Below are 22,374 nucleotides of genomic sequence, written 5' to 3' on the forward strand. Positions count from 1 at the left end.
GGGACATCCTGGAACTTGTAAGATAATGTTGAGGAAGAAATTTATGTTGCAGAGCTTTTTCCTTGTATTTTTTCTTTGGTAGGAATGAAGCTGTTCTACTCAGCCAGGGCATCCTCTTATAATGTCAACTGAAATAACTGAAGGGCTTGAATAATGGGGGGCATATATTAGCTATATTATTGCCTCCGAGGGTTGGCCTCTAGAGAAAACAATCCAAGTCTGTCCAAACTGTCAGAGCATGTGCCATCTAATCCAGGTCACACCCTATCTCAAATCTCCCAATTCCTTCCCCTCTGTAATGGGCTGCTAGAATTGAATAAATTAACTAGGTAAAGCCTAACCAGAGTTTTAAATAGCTGCAACATCCTGAATCTTGAATTCAGTGCCTTGACTAACAAAGACAAGCATACTATCCACCTTTATTACCCTATCAACTTGTATGCCCATTTTCAGGGAGCAATGGATTTGAACCCCAATGTCCCTCTGTACTTCAATGCTGTTAAAGATCTTGCTTTAAGGGAAGCCGAAACTATACTGTTTTTGAAAGTGAATTCCCCACGTCTTGGCTCGTACCATGTGGCTCATCTGTTTCAAATGGTGCTGTTGAAAAACTCTATGGCCATACACTTCAATTTTGTCTTTCTATTACAAATTTTTGTTCGAAGTCCAAGGTGTATGTCATGCAATACATGGGTTGTCTCTGAGCTAATGATAGGTTTGTTGCCTAATCATAATAATCTATTAGTTTGTTTTTGGATATGATGTGAGGAAGGTGAACTTTGGGACCAAGAGGTTTAGTTCTTCCAAGATGTGCTGTGCTTGAAACATTCTGTGTCACAATTTTCTTGTATTGAGGATTATTGCTTAATGTTTTAGTTATTCAGGGTTGTGGTAAATAATGGTGTCTTTTCATAGATTTTAAATGCTGCATATCATGTTGAGGTGACATTCCACTCAGGCTCAACAGTTTCCCGGCTGCTTTGGGAGCAGATCAAGCAGGTTAGTGTTATTTGCTGATCTATCTATTATTATAGAATATATGAGGTTAGAAGATATTCAGTCACCCCATTTCTATATGCTGTCTGAATTATTACATTCTTACCTTTGATTTTCATCTATTTTACCTTTCATTTCTCCTAAATGCTTAAAAGCTTTTACATTAGGGTCGTCAATCAAATTCTTGGTGTACTGCTGGATGAGCATTTTGTTTGATTGCTGCATAGTTTAATTTTGAGTAGTGCCTTTTGTCAAGCCAGCAGTATCGTGGCTACTTTTAATTTCTTACATTGATTAATGCATTTGGATATGCTTAAAGTCTCATCAGAGTAGCTGTGGAATTTTCACCTGAGTAATTAAATGTACAATATCTCATCACTGTGGTCTCAAAGTTACTGGACCATGATTTAAAACCCATGTAAAGTCTTTAGGGAAGGGAAATTGTTGACTATACTTGGTCTGGTTTGTGTGTCTCCAGACCCATGATGTGCTAAGCTTTCCACCATTCTCTGAAAAATGGCACAGCTGGCCACTCAGTTCAGTTTGAGAAACAACTGCTGGCTTTATCAGCAACATTCACAATGTGTCGATGAGCAAATGGCCAGATTACTTATAAGGAGTGCTAGTCAGTCTCTCTTCTGAAAGATGAGCATGTGTAATGGCTACGAGCTTTAGGTTTTTGGGATGTTTCCTCTGTATGCGTTTGGCAAGGTCGTTTAGGTCTATATATTACCAGATGAGGAAAGAGAATGATAGATCAAGACGTCCCATGTCTAGAAACTAGAGTGGATCACTTTGCGACAGTCAAACAAATTTGGAGAAAGTTAAGTAAATTAATTTAAAACCGATGGAGGTTGCCAGAAGTAATTTCATCTGGGCTGCTAGTTTATAAATGGTGCGTAATGTTTTGCAATTTCATTTATTGTGCTCTTGTGCTTAATTAACCTACCAAGAGCTGTACAGATACCCTGACTCATAGCGATATGAATTTCATAACCTTTATGGCATTGTTTGATTTCTGGTAGCTAGCATGTTGGATAATATATTTTCCTTGAGTTGTGATGCATTTAGTGTAGCAACAGGAGGAGGGCATTTTGTGTTTCCAAGAGGAAATTGTGTGTATGAATGATCAAGTAATCTACTATTCTGTTCCATGAGTGAGGATAGATCTGTGAACCCAGGATGTTTGGGAGGCTTAGAAATCTTAAAACTGTTCAAGAAGGGTAGTATCTGTATAAGAATATTGGTTTAAGGGAAACTAATGGAAGACTTGACATGAGCGACTTACTTTCTTCCTTTTTCCACTCTGCAGATAATTCATAGGATGCCTTGGGTACATCCTCCAGCTGTAACCATTGAGTGGAAAAGGAAAATTGCCCAGGACGCTATTGAGAGCCTTTGTGCATCAAAACTTGCGAAAAGCATTTGTAGTCAGTTCCGCACCCGTCTTAATAGCTCACATGAAGCATTTGCTGCCTCTCTACGGCAGGTTTGTTCACGTTGAGTGTTTGTATTATGATGCTCCTATCAGGTTTGCTTGAGAAGGATTAAGCAACTGTTTAATTAACAATGCCCGGAGTATTCATCCACTTGGATGTGAATCACACCGAAGTTGGTGAAGTTATTAAAATGTGAATTAAAAAGTTATCAGTAACGGTAAGTATGGAAAGCAATTTGGTTCAGTTGTGTCCTTGAGTGAAGACAATACTTGTCTAGCCTGACTAACCTCCATTAATATGGTTGATTTTAATTGTCTATTGAAGTGCCCACAAAAAGGGCCCTGCCAATTAGGGATAGACAGTTAATCACATTGCATGCCTGTGCTCTGCAGGCGCCTGTCAGAAATAAGCAAAAGGTTGCTGGTAATTCTGACCTTCTACCCCATGTTTGGAATCTCCACTGACTGCAGGGGTGAATCAGACATTCTGAGCTCAGAAACTGGATTCACTTTGCATTCAGTTCCTTGGCTTTGTGCCAGTGATTGCCAGCGGATGTGCTGTGACTCCATTTATTCGAAATAGGACAGTGATATTGATTTGGTGGGGGTGGGGGAGAAGAGTAACAAATTTGTTTTTTTATTGTAGATAATTGCATGATTTGGCAGCATGCAAAGTTATGTACAGTTAGTGGAGTAAAACAGTGTATATGCTAAAATTCTGTGAAAGTACAATGCTAGGTATATTCAGGGTCAGGCAAAGTTTTGACCAAAGGAAGTTTCAGGCACCTTGAGGAAGTCTCACTGGCCAGAAGTTTAACTTTATTTCCCTATGGCCCCATTGACATAAGCATTTCACTTTGACTTTGTGGTGGCAGTACTTCTAAGCTTTTTAAAAAAATTGTTTCCCTTTTTGAACTCAGTTAATCTTGAGAATACAAATGATTCTTTTTGTTTCCATTCAGCACTCCTGTTTATGACCTGTCCAGGAATGCACCTTGCTTCCCCAAAATCCCTTCATCTTTCAGCATAACCTGTCCCATGTGGTATTTATTGAATTTTCTTTCAATGCATCATCCTCCTCCTCAATTTTCCAATGGTTTGCTTTCTCTGCTATTGCATTACAGCTTGAAACAGGCCTTTCAGGAAAACTTGAAAGAACAGAGGATCTCTGGCTAAAGGTACGGAAAGACCATGCCCCACGTCTAGCTCGTCTTTCATTGGAAAGTCGTTCACTCCGCGACTTGCTGCTGCATGGTAAGGTTGCTCTTTGAGTCTAGAGTTTTCATTTTTGCTTGAATGGGTGCAGAATACTGCTTTGCGTACTTGCATATATGAGATGTGCGATTTGCTTTTGTGGGGTGGTGGTGTCAAATATTTTGGAGGTGTTTGAGGCTCTTTGGCACATGAATAGGCAGAGAATAGAAGGATATGGAACATGTGCAGATAGATTATTTAGGTGTCATTAGATGAATTCAGTAGAATATCATGAGCTGAAGGGCCTGTTGCAGTACTGTTCTGTGTTCAAGTAAGCAGTCTCTCAACCCTTTAAGTTTGTGCATTGTTCGAAGAGATTTGCTGATTTATTCTTGAAGTAAGAAAACAAAGAATAATCTAAAGCTACTTATTTTTGTAACACAGGTAAACCTAAGCTGGGACGTGAACTGGGTCGTGGCCAGTATGGAGTAGTATACCTCTGTGATACTTGGGCTAGTCACTCTCCCTGTGCTCTAAAGTCTGTTGTACCTCCAGATGACAAGCACTGGAATGACCTTGCACTAGAATTTCACTACACAAGGTATGAAATGTGTAGAGATTGCTATCAATATTAAATTACTGGGGAATTACTGAAAGTCATAACTGTGTGAAAAGTTTCATCTGGCTTTGCTGATCCACAAAAGCTTGGTTTCCTGTCCACTCTTGGTATTTTGCAGAGTGCCATTTTCTTCCTTGTGATTAGAGTGGAATTCTAATTTTCATTTAAAGTGTGAAATTTTGTGCTGGTCTGATGTGAGGTGAATTTTTCTTGGCTGTTCCACTTTGTCCTTTTGGAAATATTTTCATGATGGACAACTGATGAGTGATTACTTTAAATGGAATCAGTGGAGTGACCCTCACAAGGGAATGCTTGTTTTGGGCCTTGAGCATTTTGTTTAAACCTGATATGGGAAGACTTTTAGCTGCAGAAATTTAAAAACAGAAGGCAACTCAAGTTGATGCTGTTAGGCTGTAACTTTTTTTGCCTGTAGTTTTGGTGAATTGCTGGTAAGGTGCCCTATTCAGGCTGCAATGTTCTTGTTCCATGCCTTTGCCTAGTAGCTTTGGCCATGAACTATCATCTGTCCGGATTAGAACAGGCTTGAAAGGCTAAATCCTTAACTTCTATGTTAAGGACATGTCATGATAGAGACACACAGTCAGTTGGTAGTTGTGATAGAGCATGTGAGGTACACAGAATGAGCATAGGATGTCGATCTAAACATTTGTTCTTAAAATGGAGAAATAAGTAAGTTTGGCAATCATCATATGTTGCAGATGAAGCGAATGTGAGTTGTTTCCATTTTCAGAAGAAAGCTGTATTGATCATGAATTTTGAATTTCTTGTATTGGTATTTCCATTTTTTATAGTTTTAGACATTTTTATTTTCCTCCATCTAACAGATCCTTACCTAGACACGAGCGACTCGTTGATCTTCATGGGTCAGTTATAGATTACAGTTATGGAGGCGGTTCCAGCATTGCTGTTCTGTTAATCATGGAGAGACTACACAGAGATCTCTATGCTGGGCTGAAGGTAAACATGAGAAATCAGACTCTTATTCCACAAAGGTTTTGCCTTAATCTATAGAGGTATTTCAGCTCCTTGCACTTACCCTGCCATTCATTTAAAATGTGACTGATTCATTTAATCACCTTTTTCCCACTTTTTTTGATATTATCCAAAAAAATAAGTTGATCATTTTTGGCTCTTCCAGGTAACCCGTATCCAGTCTAGTCCTCAGCATATTGCTAATCTTTGTTCATCTAGGGCTTCTGATTGGGGCTCACTAAGTTTTGGAGACTCACTTATCCACACATTTCTTTTTGAACTTCATGACAATCTTGCCATATTCATTCAGGTCCTCTGAGCCCTAGACCATGACCCAGTTCACCAACTTGAAGCAATCCCTTAAATTTCTTGATTTATTAAAGTTCAAGGTTCAAGATTGTTTAATGTTATTTCCAGTACACAAGTATAAAGGGGTGAAATAATTTTTACTCCAGATTCGATACAGCACAAAAATAACAATATGAAGAATGCAATACTAGGAACAAATATAAATACATAGCTTGTATGTCCATAAAGTGATAATAGGCTGTGCATAAGGTGACTGACAGGGAATAAAGTAGTGGTGGAGGAGTTAATGATCCTTGCTGCTGGGGGAAAGTAACTGTTTTTGAATCTGGTGGTCCTGGTGTGGATTCTGTGCAACCTCCTGCTTGATGGGGAATGGGACAGACAGTCCATAAGCAGGATGGGTGGGATTCTTCATGATGTTACTGGTACTTTCCTGACACCTTTCTGTACTTATGTCCTTGTTGGCAGGTAGGCTAGTGCCAGTGATCTGTTGGGCAGTTTTGACTATCCACTGTAGAATGTGAATGAATTGAACCCTTCCACTGGACATGTTGATATCCACGTCCACCAAGCCTGTCCTATAATTTATTTCCATTAACATGTAGTTCTGTTGCATTCTGTCATGTTTTTTGAGCTGCTTAAATGTCAATCTTTCAATTTTATAATCACACTAGTGTTTTAAAAAAAACAACTAAATTCATTGGATATGTCAGTAAATTCATTGCTCTAATTACAGTGTCTTTTCAGAGGAAGCATCAGAATCAGGTTTATCATCACCAGCATGTGTCGTGAAATTTGTTAACTTAGCAGCAGTAGTTCAATGCAATACATAAATATAGAAGAAAAAAATAAATCAATTACAGTAGACATATATTGAATAGATTAAAAATTGTGCAAAACAGAAATAATACGATTTAAAAAAGTGAGGTAGTGTTCAAGGGTTCAATGTCCATTGAGGAATCGGATGGCAAAGGGGAAGAAGCTGTTCCTGAATCGCTGCATGTGTGCCTTCAGGCTTCTGTACCTCCTGCCTGATGGTAACAATGAGAAAAGGGCATGCCCTGGCTGCTGGTGGTCCTTAATAATGGATGCTGCCTTTGAGACAACGCTTCTTGAAGATGTCCTGGGTACTTTGTAAGCTAGTACCCAAGATGGAGCTGACTGTATTTACGACCCTTTACAGCTTCTTTTTGTCCTATGCAGTAGCCACCCCTCACCCCCCCCCATACCAGACAGTGATGCAGCCTATCAGAATGCTCTCCACAGTACATCTATGGAAGTTTTAGGGTGTTTTTGTTGACATATCAAATCTCTTCAAACTCCTCATCTCTTGAAACTCCTAGCTGCTGTCTTGCCGCCTTTATAGCTGCATCAATATGTTGGGACCAGGTTAGGTTCTCAGAGATCTTGACATCCGGGAACTTGAAACTGTTCACTTTCTCCACTTCTGAATCCTCTAAAGATTGCTATGTGTTCCTTCGTCTTGCCCTTCCTGAAGTCCATAATCAGCCCTTTTGTCTTACTGACGTTGAGTGCAAGGTTGTTGCTGTGACACCACTCCACTAGTTGGTATATCTCACTCCTGTATGCTCTCACCTCCATCTGAGATTCTACCAACAATGGTTGTATCATCACCAAATTTATAGATTGTGTTTGAGCTATGCTTAGCCACAGTCATGTGGAGTAAGCACACACCTCTGAAGTGCACCAGCGTTGATCATCAGCGAGGAGGAGATATTATCACCAATCTGCACAGATTGTGGGTTTCTGGTTAGGATGTTGGATCCAATTGCAGAGGGAGGTACAGAGGCCCAGGTTCTGTAAATTATCAGTCAGGATTGTGGGACTGATGGTGTTAAATGCTGAACTATAGTCAATGAACATGGTTGTTTGTATTGTCCAGGTGGTCAAAGGCTGTGTGAAGAGTCATTGAGATTGTGCCTGCTATTGACCTATTGTGGCGATTGGCAAATTGCAGTGGGTCCAGGTCCTTGCTGAGGTGGGAGTTCAGTGTAGTCATGACCAACCTCTCAAAGCATTTCATCACTGTAGATGTGTGTGTGCTACTGGGTGACGATTTTTAAGGCAGCTCACATTATTATTTTTAGGCACTGGTACAATTGTTGCCTCTCTGAAGCAAGTGGGAACTTCTGCCCATAGCAGTGAAAGTATCCTTGAATACTTTCATGAAGCATCATGTTGTCTACTCCATTAAACTCTTTTGTACTGGGTCACTCAAAAATGGCTCCAGCTTGCTGAACTGTTCTTACTTGGTACCAGTTTTTGAAGTAATTCTGGTAAAAAAGACTTTCTCCCCTTGGATATATAATCAGATGATTTTGGCTGTAATCTTTTAGTTAACTCAATTTTAAGATAAAATGGAATATATGGAGTACCCAGTGATTTTTTTTTCCTGTTACATTTTAGAATATTGCACTGGTGAACATCCATCTGGCTATTGAGTCATTTTCAAAAAGTGCAAAGACTTTTTAGGTGGAAATTAGGAAAGTTCTTGAAGACTTTTCCAGTTCTCTCAGGAAATGAATTTGCAATCTAAAGTATGTGGCTTGGTTCCAGAAGTACTGTGATTCAGATTTACTACATGTTATGGTGTTTTGAATGTTCAATATGGAACATGGATGTGAAGACTTGCAAATCATTGTACTTGTTTTTTTTTTAGTGATTCAGATTTCAGAATTGTTCTAGGTCTTTTTGAAAGAAATGTATTGTTTGGTTTGTCAAGTGTTATTATTTTCAGGAATTGGGTGGTAAATTTTAAAGCCAGATTATAATGCTTGCAAACATGATGCCAAAAATTTCTGTTTTCTGATTTTTCTAGGCTGGTCTCAAGCTGGAAGTACGTTTACAGATTTCCCTTGATGTCGTGGAAGGTATCCGGTTTCTCCACCGACAAGGCCTTGTGCATCGAGATGTCAAATTGAAAAATGTCTTGGTAAGGTCTGAAGGTTCTCATTTGATTTCTCTGGTGTCATAGTGTGATGTAATACTTCTATTTAGATAGACTTGCTGTCAAAAACTAATTGTTTGGCATTATCATTTAAGGTTTGCTGAAGAAAGACTTTGCTTGGATTATTCCTTACAGCATTTGTTTCCCGTAGTATTCAATATTACAGGCTGTACCTGGGTTACAAACACCTAACTTATGGGCAACCCTACATAGAAGTGAGCTCACATTAATTATTAAATTCAGAAATCCGATGAATGTGCATGCATTTGTTCCTTTATATGGGAGAACTAGTTTCATTTTTCGATTAGGTTTGTTTTTTAAGCAATTGTTCTCAACAGTCTGTGTTTCCATGCCATTCATTACAATACAGTGTAGGTATGGTAACCATAATAGAGTGATTTTTCTTTTGTCTATTTTCTGACTTTGGGACATCCATGAAAATGGAACCCATTTGTTACCCAGGGACATCCCATATCTTTTGGATCAGGACTATTCAGTCCTTCATGAATTGATTCCAGTTCTACTTGAGTAGCATTGTGGGAAAGAATGCAGACAGGATACTGTACCTTTTGTGGTAAGTGCAAGGAAGGGTGGAATGGATTCCCCTTCGTAGTCTTGAAAGGTTTTTATCCAATTCCCTTCTGAAAGTCTCTATGTAATCTATGTTGGAATAGAAAACCTTGTCTAATCCTGGCTTCGGGTGTGACTTGGGCCTTTTTTAAATTTTAATTTGTATTTATGGAAAACTTTCCCTCATATTTTTGTGAATTAATCTGAGCTGGTGTTTAATTTTGCCTTGCTTTGGAATACAATGAATGTAGATGTTTGTGTTGTCTCCAAGAATGGGCTCATTTTTAGGCCGAAGAAATCTGTGACACCAAATTAGTAACCTCTCATTTGCTGCATGTGTTAAAGTCGACAAATTCTATGAAAGCAGAAGTAATTTTGATCTCATACCATGTAGAATTTTTTTTTAAGCTGCCAATGTGTTCAGGAGTCAAATTAAGTGAAAAGTGATCTCACTGTTGATTCCAATTATTGATATGTTGAAACTGAATGTTCAGATATTAACTAGTCTACCACATTGCTTGCAGAAGGAGAACAAAATTACTAATATTTCTTATTGCCTTTAGCGTTTGTAATCTTGGAGAGTAATTTTTCTGTTTCAATTAAATTTGGAGTTGCTATTGATCCATTGCTCTGTTCCTGGTGTGCCTTTGTTTTAGATAGTAAGATGCAATAAAGCAAAGCAGCAAAGTTGAAAGGGAATGATGCAAATCCATCTGACAGAATGACAATCTTTCATGTGTACTTGGATTTTGGACATGTCAAAACAGTTTTTAAAAAAGAACATCTTGTTGTTTTCTCTCTAAACATTTCACTTGATGCATTGTAATTCTTTGACTAAAATATGAGGGAGCTAAGCTTTGACATCAGATTTATAATGAGGCAGGAGACGAAGAACCAACCTGCCTTTCTTTAAAATAGAATCTGTACAAAGTGTACAACCCCAGATTGAGAAGTATTTGTGAGATACAAATGGTGCAGATAATGGACTGACTTCATGCAATGCTGCCAATGATTGCATTTTCATTGTAGAATTTAAGACATTAAGCAAATTCCTCATCCTTTTTCCAAACCGTTATTGGACTTTTCAAAATGTACTAAAATGGTTAGCTGTTCTCCTATACTTTAAATCCTATACTTTAGGATATGCTGTAGATCTCGAATCATCAGAGCTATAGATTTCTCTTATTGAATATCGTCTGAAATACCTGTCATATTAGAATGCAAAGCCTTCAAGCACACTGGTGAAGATTGTAACAAATGCTATTGGGGACAGACACACCCTTGTTTAATACCTTGGTTACAGATAATGCATCGCATCCGCTGATATCTGGGTCTGTATGTTGTCAAGAAAGATTGGTTAGTTTGTTTATATACAATGTATGTGGGTTAGTTAAAATATCCTGCAATCCTGACAACTTTGCTCATGCTCTACTAGCTACTTTATTTGCATCATTTGTGCAAGACTATCTTTGACCATCTCTTGGCAGAACTCAAGCAACCTGAGAAATAAAATATTAATTAAGTTGGACTGCAGGCAATATCACTAGGCTTGATAAAGAGTGCTCAGCATACGTTGGCGGTAGTAGTATATCATCTGCAAGAAAAAATATTGACAAGATGGTGTAGGTGGATGGTAGCAGAGGATATTAAAATGTTCTTGGTATGTACAGCTTGTATTCAATTCAACCATTCTTTACTGGTGGAGCAGATGAAGAGCCTTTCTAATTATCAAAACATTCTTAATTCCTGTTACAGGTAGACTTGACTCCTTAACAATAACTAGTTCAAAAAAAATTCTGCTTGTCTGGCAGGATGAGAATCAAGTGTCTGACAAAATCACCAGATACGTATATTTTAGTTAGCATAGTGGCACAAGAAACTCAGAAATGCATCATTCTTGGTTTGCTGGCCTCAGAATGAAGGCCATAGTGAGCGAGTTCAGTGCTCAGCTTGTTCTGCTGCCATCATAGCAAAGAGCATCCGCTTGCCACTATGATTAATGGGAGGGAATTTAGAATTCAGTTTGCTGTTTCTAACTTGTACCTTTACCTATGGAGACTGATTTCCAGTATTGGTTTTAATCCATTGACAAAGGACTGGTCATTTAGTTTGAGTACTGGACAATGTGGCAGCTTGATATTGGGTTTTACCATTTCTTGTTCTTGGTGCTTTTAACATAATGTCTTTTGTTTCCCTTTTGCAATCCCAAAGTTGGATAAGCAAAATCGAGCCAAAATCACAGACCTGGGATTTTGCAAGCCTGAGGCAATGATGTCTGGAAGCATTGTGGGAACCCCTATACACATGGCACCTGAGCTCTTTTCGGGTATGTTGCTTTATCACTGAATTGTCTTCTGTAATCATTGAAATTGACTTGAGAGGTTTGTAGGTTCCTGCCACTTAGTGGCCTGTAGTAATAGGAAGCCTTACTGGGAAAAATGGGTTCAAATCTTGATCTCTGCTGACTTTGGCGTTTCCTACTTCCCTAAGTTGACATTCAGGATTTCCTTTCTTGCTGTCCAGTGTCTACTAAACATTAGATGATCACAGGATCTTGAGAGAGATGATGCTCTTAGCTGACGTTTTTCCACCATGAGCTGTTTAGGTCCATGTGCTTAAAAGAGATGGCTTGAGAAATGTGCAAGAAGCAGTCCACGTTTACCGTGAAGCTGTCAAGGGTGTGCTGAGAGGTTGCTGATCACTGATGCTCGCCCTTCAATTTAATTCGGGTTGTGGTTATAAAATGTGCTTTCCTTTTCCTGGTATCACTGCTTGTGTGGATAGAGTTTAACAACTGCCTCCCCAGAAATGACTCTTCACCATGAACAGGGCTTTTTCATTGTCGAAGGTAGACTGGGCACCTAAGCAGTCTTCCAAATTACTTCACTTCTTTGTTGGTGTTAAGCTGATGAAAAGAACAGGTAAAGGCCATTTAGCTCCACAAGCATATTTGCGCTATATTGTACTCATAGATAGGGATCTGATGTTGCGGCTCTGTAAGGCACCTGTGAGACCACACTTGGAGTATTGTGTGCAGTTTTGGGCTCCTTATTTTAAAAAGGATATACTGACGTTGGAGAGGGTTCAGAGAAGATTCACGAGAATAATTCCAGGAATGAAAAGGGTTACCGTATGAGGAACGTCTGGCAGCTCTTGGGCTGTATTCCCTGGAGTTCAGGAGAATGAGGGGGGATCTCATAGAAACATTCAGAATGTTAAAAGGCCTGAACAGATTAGATATGGCAAAGTTATTTCCCATGGTAGGGGATTCTAGGACAAGAGGGCACGACTTCAAGATTGATGGACGTCCTGTTAGAACTGAGATGTGGATCAGTCAGAAGGTGGTAAATCTGTGGAATTTGTTGCCATGAGCAGCTGTGGAGGCCAAGTCATTGGGTGTATTTAAGGCAGAGATAAATAGGTTCTTGATTAGCCAGGGCATCAAAGGGTATGGGGTGAAAGGGGAGTGAGGATGACTGGAAGAATTGGATCAGCCCATGATTGAATGGTGGAGCAGACTTAATGGGCCAAATGGTCTGCTTCTGCTCCTATATCTTATGGTCTTGTGGTCTTTGGCCCACCAGGTGCATACTGACCATCAACCACAGTTTAAACTAAACCTATATTAATCTTGTGTTTATTCTCCTTCTCATCAACTGCAATTATTGCTACTTGCTTACACACTAGTGACCAGTTGAACTACCAGCCTGCATGTTTTTGCGATGTGGAAGCACCCATTATCATTCCAGCAGTAGAGGTGGGTGAAATGTGTAAACTCTACACAACCAGTTGCCAAGGTCAGGATTCAACCTGGGCCAATGAGTTGTGGGGCAGCGGCTCTACTAACTGCACAATTGTGCCACTTGTATAACAGAATTATGCAACAACATACCTTCTTGCCTTAAGATTATATGCTTAATTTTGTCCCCTCCTATTCTGCTCCCCTTTCAGGAAAGTATGATAATTCTGTAGATGTGTATGCATTTGGCATCCTTTTCTGGTACCTTTGCACGGGGACAATTAAACTCCCAGAAGCATTTGAGAAATGTTCAAGTAAGGATCAGCTGTGGACCAATGTGAAGAAAGGTAATTATTACTCTTAACTTTCCATTGTAGTCAAATAAATCAGAGCTTCCCTTAATGATTATTTGTACTTATTGTCATGTATTTAACAATGGTTTTGCTTGCAGGAGTGTAAACAAATAGGTAAGGAATCTCTTAAAATGAGCATTGGGGAACAGATGGGAAGGAATCCTAGAACTTGGTCTCAGTTGCTGCAGGAATTTGGGGAAAGCACAAAAGAGCAGGATACTAAATTGAAGGAAAGCCATGGTTTAAAATGAGCACCAAGAAGTCCTTCCAAATAAAACACAGATGAGGTGACCAGGAGTGTTCTGCTACTTTTATGCCCACCTCCACTTTCTGCTGTCCTTGGCTTCTTGGATAGTCTAACATCAAAAATTCTGGCGGTGTCCAATTATGCAACAGTTCTGTTGCTGAGGACTCTCTGTAAACCAAAATTTCCACAAGTCGTATATGAATAATTTTCCTAGAACCAAGGTGTGTAGCTGTTACAAAGTACCTTGGCACCAGATTGGCAACACATTTTGTTTGGAGTAAAACGTTAATGATTAATTGAATTTCCATTTTAAAATGTCCTCTGTAATTGTCCTACAATTTTTACACACTTGAGTGCATCTGATTCCAGTCCTTGACTGATGTTTGAACTAAGAATTTCAGTGAATATTTTTTGATTCTTTGATCTGAGGAAGAAATATCGAGTTATTTTCTTGTGGGTTGGTAATACTTCTATTTTGTGGTCATTTGACTAACAAATGTGCAGGACTTAAGCATCCTCAGGTCTCTATACACACCACTAATGTCATCTTTCCACTGTTGTGGGTTATTGATAAAGAAATAACTCAATTTCTGGTTTGGGAAAATGAAGTTCGTTGTCGTTTTGTGGTTTCTGATTTTTTTTTCTTCCTCCTCAGTAGCATGGACATTAGCCAAGTCTTAACGTCATTTTGGTTTTTGTTTGGGAGGGTTTGCATAAGTTTGAATCTGCAAGTTAGCTCTTAACTCATGGACTACCTGCACTCATCTTTTGGGTACATTAAAGGCTTCAGGTTCTCCACTTTAATTAACTGTTTCTCTTTCCAGAGAACTATTTTTAGGGCAACTGGTTTGCAATCTCTAATGGGAAAGAATTGAGAAGTTCTTTAAAAGAGTTTGTACACACCCTGGACTAAGTGGAAATCTTTTATGATTCTGTGCTCCCAGGTGCAAGACCAGAACGGCTTCCTGCATTTGATGAGGAGTGCTGGCAACTGATGGAAGCTTGTTGGAGTGGTGACCCTTCACAGAGGCCTCTATTAGGAATTGTTCAACCCATCCTGCAAAGCATCATGGGCAGGCTCTGCAGAAACGTTTCTGGGCAGCCGTGAAAAAATGGCTCCACGTGACTGTTGAAGGCAGTGTGGATTTGTAGTAAATGCCCATAATGTTGATGGGGGTGGGGCAATAGGATGGGTTAAAATAACCCAGTTCATTGAGGCAGGGTTTTTTTGGCAAGAAACCAGTATCAGTATTAACACTAGTTCAGCGTCACTTTTTACCACCTGCTATGCAGCACAAAAGTAAAACTTGATATTTTTATTCTTTTGACTTTATGATACAGTAATACAGCTACTTGAGACTTTTTGCTTTTTTTTACCCCAACAGTGTTTTTGAGCAAGTCATTGTTTGGGGTTATGAGTTATCTCTGCCTCAAATAGAAGGTGCATCATATTTGTCTCTTTTTTCTCCCTAGCTCTAATCCATGCAAACTACTGCTTCATGAGCATGTATCAGAGTCGCTGGTAACCGTTCAGCTCCTTGATGTTGAGGGAGGAGAGGGAAAAATAACTTTAAACATTGGCCTTTTGGTCCTTTCCCTTGTTCTGTTTTAATTCCAAATAATTTTTGTTGGCACTTGTTCTCTCTCCACAAATAGTGTCACTTTGCACTAATTTTACACTTTAGTTTATTTGTTTGATGACACAGATTGGGAAATTAATGCAGAGCTGCACTATTTGATATGTATGTGAAATGGTAATACCATTGAGCTTTAGAATGTGTTGATGCAAGTGCCTGGAAAGTGTCCCTTATTTTACAAAAAAGGCCACCATCTGCTTTTCTACTTTAAAGCTTTAAGATCTTTGTGTATTAAGGTCCTTTTCAAAACATTAACAAACACTATCATGTTGCACATTGTCATTGTTCAGTTCAATGAATACTAAAAAGTATTCTGATAGAAAGGAAAAATGCTTGGAATTCAAGTTTGAAACTGGATTTAATTATGCCTGTAGTCTGTCTTTTGAGTGTGCTGTTGGTGTCTAAATTCTAAATGTTAGCCATGTTATGGATTCTTTGGCTGTTGATCTAAAATCAACAGGCCTGAGATGGAGGACAGAAACAAGGTTGCTCTTGTCCTTGACTTTCTGTGAGCCCTCAAAAGGCTTCCTGATCCGAATGACCTTGGAACTGTCTAGTATTAAACACTACATTTTCGCAATTGCACATAGCTCCATTTTAGCATAGTTGGACCAAGTTGAAGATCACCGAGTTGTTACTTATTTCTGTAACCTTTTTGTCTACTTGTCAGTCTGTAGCAAACTGGGAATCAATATCATTCCCAGTGTATTTGATTGGGCTTTTCAAAATGTTTAGGTGAACCAACACCGGTGTATTACACTCCACTCTATATTGGCAAAGTGCAAATTGACGCATGATCTATCCTTTTTGTGCAACTGCCTCGTTTATTTTCACTTCCAGGAAATAAATCATCTAGTATGGCTTTTTATAAATGTATATCTTTTAAACTGTTGTGTAATTTCATCATTAACTGAAAAGATAATTGTTATGGTTTTGAGTTTGTCTTTTGTCTTTCACTTTGTGATATATAGCCAAGTATACTGGACTTCTTAAATTTAGTTCAGTGTTTTGCATAGCACAAGAGTATCATTTCCAACTTTCACAGTCAAGATATATGTATGTAGTATGGATGCATGTTGGTTACATTGTCTCATGATGGGGTGCAGGTATTGTGGAACAGATAAGTAAATAGGTTAGCTTTGTTGGAGTGATGGAAACTGTGGGAATATAGACTCTGATTTATTGTGCAAATCTGCAACGACTGCCCACTCCAACCTACTTTGCCTTTTGCATTTCTGAACAGAGGAGAGTATTGAACACTCCACCTTTCTTGAATCTGTTTGATAGAGATAACACTATAAGTTACATGCAAAGAGCTGGAATTCCTATGCAGTTTACAATTTTAATCAGTATGGATTGATCAGACTATGTAAAATGCAAGTCTTTAATTTCAGGGTTGTTTTTGCTATCAACTCCAACTCTGTGCTTTGAAGGATCTGCTGATAGGGTTGATAGACAAATGAACAACGTTTAGGGACGGGAAGTCAACTCTGGACTAATTTAACTATTTTAATATAAGGGAGAATTGTGACACTTGGGATGAAAAGGTATGCTGATGCTTGTATTAATGTTGCAGCTTCCCAAAGAGACATTTTAAATGGCTACTTGCATTGGGAACTTGAGTGGGCTCCAAGGGGTACACCAACTTGGATACATGTGGAAAAATATCTTTTATTAACTACTTAGTTTTGTACAGCAGGATTCCTTTGGGGGCGGGGGGGAATGCTCTTCCTTCAGATCTAAAAGTACATTTCAAATTATATTAGGATAGGATTAAGTATTAATTGACTTACATGTTAATTAGTACTAATTCATTTTAGTATTGCTAAATTAGTATTAATTAACACATTAGTCACTAACCTGTACCTGTTCATTTATATTTCAAACCTATGAGATGGATGGATCCTGATTAGTCTGTAAATGGACACCACCAGGCCATATAAACACTACACTGCAAAGGATGGTAATAGGTGCTTCAATGTTGAAATTCGATGCCAAGAATCCAATGTAGTGTCAGTAAAGCAAACTTGGTAATTGGGTAAAAGATGGCTGGAGATCAGCCTACTTTAAAGTTAAGTTTCAAGGAACAGCTCCATGAAGGTCAGTCACTCCAGGATAGAAAAGTAATTCAATCCCTTGATTGTCTGTGGAAAATATTTAAAACCCCCTGGATAATTCATGGAAGGGCTCCACAGTGATTATTGAGTGATCAATTGTTTACACAATTTTTGTTCAGATACTTACCTTAACATTTCAAAACCATTATCTACATTTTCTGGGCTTCACTACTGTTTAGAGATCAACATAACATTCCTAACATCTACCTTGAGATTGTATTGGGAGGGAAAATAATTTTTCTTTTTGCCAAATCAACTTTCCCTAAAATAACTTCAGTTTCTAGTTGAGAAATTGAGACTATTAAAAATCAAATCACCTACATTGAATGAAGATGAAGCTTGTGCAAGCTTGCACAGAACCTTTAACAAAGATGTTCTTTAATTTTAAGACCCACATTTGAATCTGCAATAGGCCTGTGAAACACAGCATTTACTTCCACCTGTCCGAAAGCATGTTCCTTTGAGGCCTGTCTTAGCTACTTTCTTACTACATGTAAATCCATAACACAAAATTATCTTTGGAAGTCATGAGCAGATTGGGAACGCAATGATTTAAAGTGAGATAGGAATGTGACTAAATTAATGTCCCTGCTTAGAAGGGAGGACTTTATACTCCAGTTTGCCCCAGCTATACCCCACCTTGTATGTTGCATCTGAGGTCAAAGGAAAAATTGTCGCTCACTGAACATTAGAGGCAAGGTTCCCTAAAGTAGAAAGTTATATTGAAAGCAGCACTTCAAAAAAAGACAACAGTATTACTATTAAACTTCAGAAATGGCTTGTAAAAGGCAAATAAGTAATTGACTTTGATGACGAAGTTGGGGGGTTGGGGGAGAAGAGGTAGTGCTTGTGAGCAAATGATCTTGTTTTAAAGCATTCTTGAGTTTAGTCCAGGGTCACAAATTTCAGCTTGGTTTATTTCCAGTTGCATTTTCAAACAGCATCACCTTTCTATCCAGGGAGTCATGAACCTTCACCCAGATGCCTGGTCTGTCATCTTTTGATGGGGGGTTTCAGTGCTTCAAATCTTAACCATAATCATTTGTTAAGGAATCATCACTACTTCAGTACCTTAGCTGGGTATTATGTGGGTTTCTCAACCTGTAAGCACTTCTGGAATGAAGATGTCATAATGCACTTGAACTACTTTTAAGCTGCAAAGCAAATCGGTGCAGATGTTTAATTGTTTTAAATAATGTGTTGAATAGACAGTTGAACAAAATTGAAGGCGGAGGTGGCTGTTTCTTCCAAAAGTAGTGGGTGAACTAAGTTATCTTAAAAATATAGAAAAGCATGTGGAGGTTCTTGTTTCTCTTGTGTGATGTGGAATGCACAGCGATCAAGGATCACTAAAATCAAGAACACATCAATTAGAGAAACTAGAAGTAAGCCAAAATACTCTGAACCTTGAAATTATTCCAAACTGAACTTAAACTTAATGTCATTTTCTTATTCCCGCAAGTTGACCTGTTCCAAATCGCTAAATGTCTGATCATGTCCAAGTATTTAAAGTTGCTCTTAGCAAAAATAAAGCAGAAAAGTGTTGATGGAATTATTAGTCTGATTTATAGACTAGTCTCCTTTTTTTATTTTTTGTGTACCTGCTTAACTCCATTTGTGTACATGTGAAGTAGCCAGACCCATTGTATTTGTCATCTCTTGTTAACTCCTTGATAGGTGAAAATGGCACTTCATTGTTCAAACTTATAGTTTACTCCAGATACTGTAACTGTTTGGGAACTCCTCTTAGTCAGCTACCTCTAATTGGTTTGCACTAGTTTTTTTTGTGTGTTTTTATAAAGGCACTGCTCTTCACTCACAAAGTGTATTATTTTTTAAAATCCCAGGATGTTAACTTGTGGCATGTTTACCTGTGTGTGCATTCATCTCTGATCCCTTGGGCAATGCTGAAACTTGATCCATTTTTTCCTACTTCATCCAGCAAAGTGTCCATTTTCCACAGGACTTGGCATTCTACTTAAATGCAACCATGGAACATGTCATCCTGCTTCCTACTTGGCCTGTATTTCTCTTTAATGTGCCAAGGTCCAGCTTCATACACACTTTCACAGGAATGCTGAATTCCATGTGGGCAAACCATCCATGCTACAAATTAAATGTGGTTTAGTAATAATAAAAGCAATCTATCATATTAAGCTGTATTTGCTTAAACATATCATGTAGAAGTATATTTGCATCGATTTGTGTAATGCCTCTACTTGTAAATGTACAGGCGAGGATAGTTCATCCTATATTTGCTTTAAAATGCTTTTTGGAAAGACTACACTGGGTAATGGACAAAATGATTAGTTAATAACTACCCGCAAGGCCTCATTATATAACTTGCAACTTTAAAACCTTCAAGTTGTGACCTATGTACTTCTGTCTTGGTCAACAATGCACTTGTTTGGCTGATGAGCTAGCCTACATTATCATCCATTTCTTAGCATTGAGAGTATGCTTTACGCATTTTCTCAGGTTTAGTGCAGTCACGTGCAAAATTTGCCAACTCAGAAATGTGGGACTTTGCATGGTATCATGGTTGCAGAAGCCATCCCTGGGAGAAGTTCCCTCAAACTGTTGTTAGTACCCTGGCCTCCGACAGTTCAACATGATTTGATGACATGAGAAAAGGAAGTCTAGTTACGGCTGTCATCAAGGTTTTGAGGACAGGGATAAGATCTCTTGTACTTGTGTGTTATGTTAACTAGTGGATGGAAGTGTATGTTTTCTTGATGTCAAAAATTCTGTTTCTTTAAAAAGAAACTTTACCTTTCTCCTCTACTTCCCAATCTACTCACCTTAATTTACCCCAATCTAATAGAACTCAACGTCCTCCCTAGGCTAAGCCCTGTTAACGAGAAAATTTTGTACAACTGAGATGGCATTATACTTGCACCAAATAATTGCTCATCACTTTAATTAGGAGGGCATATAGGATCTTGTTGAAGCAATACCACAGAATATCCATTTTTAAGGGAGACTTCTGTGGGTACGCTAGCTGCACAAATCATTAGCACAATCTTGTATAGAACATTTTGGTTTTTATTGTCTTCCTGTTTGGTACATTCTGACACTTCTTGTTTTAATGTAAATGGTGGCTAGACTTGGCATCATAAAGGTGATCTTTTAAATACTAAATATGCTTGGACTCTAGTGCAATGAAAAACAGTAACTAGTTTGGTGCACATTAATATTTTACCATTGTGTATTCCTTATAATCTTCAATTAAGCCATTGGGTAAAGTATAAAGATCAAGTAATTATTTTAAAATGTTCTATTGTTAAAATGCCAATATTCTCAAATCCTTGTTTTATATAAAAAACTGGAAAAAATGCACAAAGTACAAGGTGCTTATATAATAAAGATGAACATTAACCTATTCTGTGTTGTTTAATATCTCACTTGGGCTGCAGTTCTGCAATAATACATTTTTCATCTTGGAAGTCCTGTGGAATAACAATTGGAACTTAATTCACAAAGTAAATACGGACAAATCTTCCTGTAGAATTTCATTACAGTATTGGACCATTCAATCTTTTGTGGTTCTCTCCTGGTTTCCTTTTTTGCGCCTCTGTATTTTTTTCCCTTTTGACTGAAGCCGATTTGTACACTCTTCCAAATGAGGACATTTCCATATACTGGAAATAAAAGTAATACACACAATGCTAGGGAAACTCAGCAGGCTAGGCAGTATCTATGGAAGAGAGTAAACAGTTGATGTTTTGGGCCAAGACCCTTTGTCAGGACTGGAAAAAGATGTCAGGGTAAGAGGTTGGGGGGGGTGGGCGGGGGGAGAAAGTACAAGGTACTAGATGATGGGTGAAGCTGGGGCAGGGGTGAAAGAAAGCTGGGAAGTTGATTGGGGAAAGAGAAAAGGATGAAGAAGGGAGAAATCTCATAGAGGACAGAAGGCCATGGAAGAAAGGGAAGGGGGTGGAGCACCAGAGAGGGGTAATGGGCAGGTAAGATGAGAGAGGGTAATGGTGAAGGGGGCAGGGATTACTGGAAGTTTGAGAAATCGATGTTCATACCATCAGGTTGAAGACTACCCAGCCAGAATATAAGGTGTTGCTCCTCCAACTTCACTGGCCTCATCATGGCAGTAGAGGAGGCCATGGACTGATTTATGGAAATGGGAAGTAGAATTAAAATGGGTGGCCACTGGGGATCCTGCTTTTTCTGGCGTAGGTGCTTGGTGAAGTGCAATTTGCGTTGGGTCTCACCGATTATACAGGAGGCCACAACGTGAGCAACAGAAACTGGATGATCCCAACAGATTCTCAGGTGAAGTGTCATCTCACTTGGAAGAACTGTTTGGGGCCCTGCATGGTCATGAGGGAGGTGGTGTAGGGGCAGGTGTGGTACTTGTTCTGCTTGTAAGAATAAGTACCGTGTGGGAGATCAGTGGGAAAGCACGAATGGACAAGGGAGTCATGGGAGCAATCCCTGCAGAAAAGGGTGGGCGGAGGGGGAGAGACGTGCTTGGTGGTGGAATCCTGTTGGAGATAGCGGAAGTTACAGAGAATTATGTGCTGGACATGGAGGGTGGTGGGGTGGTAGATGAGGACCAGAGGAATTCTATCCCTGGTGCAGTGGCAGGAGGATGTGCATGAAATGGAAGAGATGCTGGTAAGGGCAGAGTTGATGGCAGAGCAAGAAAAGGACTCTTTCTTTGAAGGAGAACATCTCACTAGTTCTGGAATGAAAAACCTCATCCTGGGAACAGGTGGAGGAATTGAGGGAAGGGGATGGTATTTTCAATGTTTAATGCCTTTATACATACATTTGTTTAGGATCTCAAATAATAACTGGCACAACACAATGTAGAAATAGTATCAAACAAATTTGATATTGAACTGCAATATTAGGGAATATCATCAAAGGCTTGAACAAAAATATTGCAGCCTTATAGAAGTTTAATAAAAAAAATTAGATCTAAACAATTAAGCATTTAACAGCCAGTGGCAGAGTGATTGAAATCTCAGCATTTCTCAGTTCATTTGTCCATCTTCAATTTGTGCACTGATACATCTGCCCATATTTAAATTCTAAACCAAATGTAAATAGACAATGTATTGATGGCTAGAAACAGCTATGTAATATTCACAGCATTCAGTTCAAAATAATGCAGAGACAAAGCATTGTCTGAATTTAAATTATTAGTGGAATTGGAAGACATTAAGCAATGTGT

The 22,374-nt window shown here is 38.8% G+C and overlaps 1 protein-coding gene across 2 annotated transcripts in view; it reads left to right on the forward strand.

The window, feature by feature from the left end:
* The window catches only part of dstyk (dual serine/threonine and tyrosine protein kinase), an 81,867-nt gene extending 61,320 nt beyond the window's left edge, over positions 1 to 20,547 (forward strand). The window contains exons 5-13 of one of the 2 annotated variants that reach the window (XM_072278764.1): positions 916 to 999; positions 2,309 to 2,485; positions 3,559 to 3,688; positions 4,073 to 4,229; positions 5,093 to 5,225; positions 8,389 to 8,502; positions 11,299 to 11,413; positions 13,039 to 13,173; positions 14,371 to 20,547. In XM_072278764.1, coding sequence (XP_072134865.1) covers positions 916 to 999; positions 2,309 to 2,485; positions 3,559 to 3,688; positions 4,073 to 4,229; positions 5,093 to 5,225; positions 8,389 to 8,502; positions 11,299 to 11,413; positions 13,039 to 13,173; positions 14,371 to 14,534 — 1,209 coding nt within the window. In that variant the 3' untranslated portion in view covers positions 14,535 to 20,547. Of the gene's footprint in view, positions 1 to 915; positions 1,000 to 2,308; positions 2,486 to 3,558; positions 3,689 to 4,072; positions 4,230 to 5,092; positions 5,226 to 8,388; positions 8,503 to 8,979; positions 10,865 to 11,298; positions 11,414 to 13,038; positions 13,174 to 14,370 lie in introns of those variants that run through there. The other variant, XM_072278766.1, reaches the window with a different exon arrangement.
* The last annotated feature ends 1,827 nt before the right edge of the window (positions 20,548 to 22,374 follow it).

Source organism: Mobula birostris, chromosome 14 (genome assembly GCF_030028105.1).
Source record: "Mobula birostris isolate sMobBir1 chromosome 14, sMobBir1.hap1, whole genome shotgun sequence".
NCBI classification, from domain to species: Eukaryota; Metazoa; Chordata; class Chondrichthyes; order Myliobatiformes; family Myliobatidae; genus Mobula; species Mobula birostris.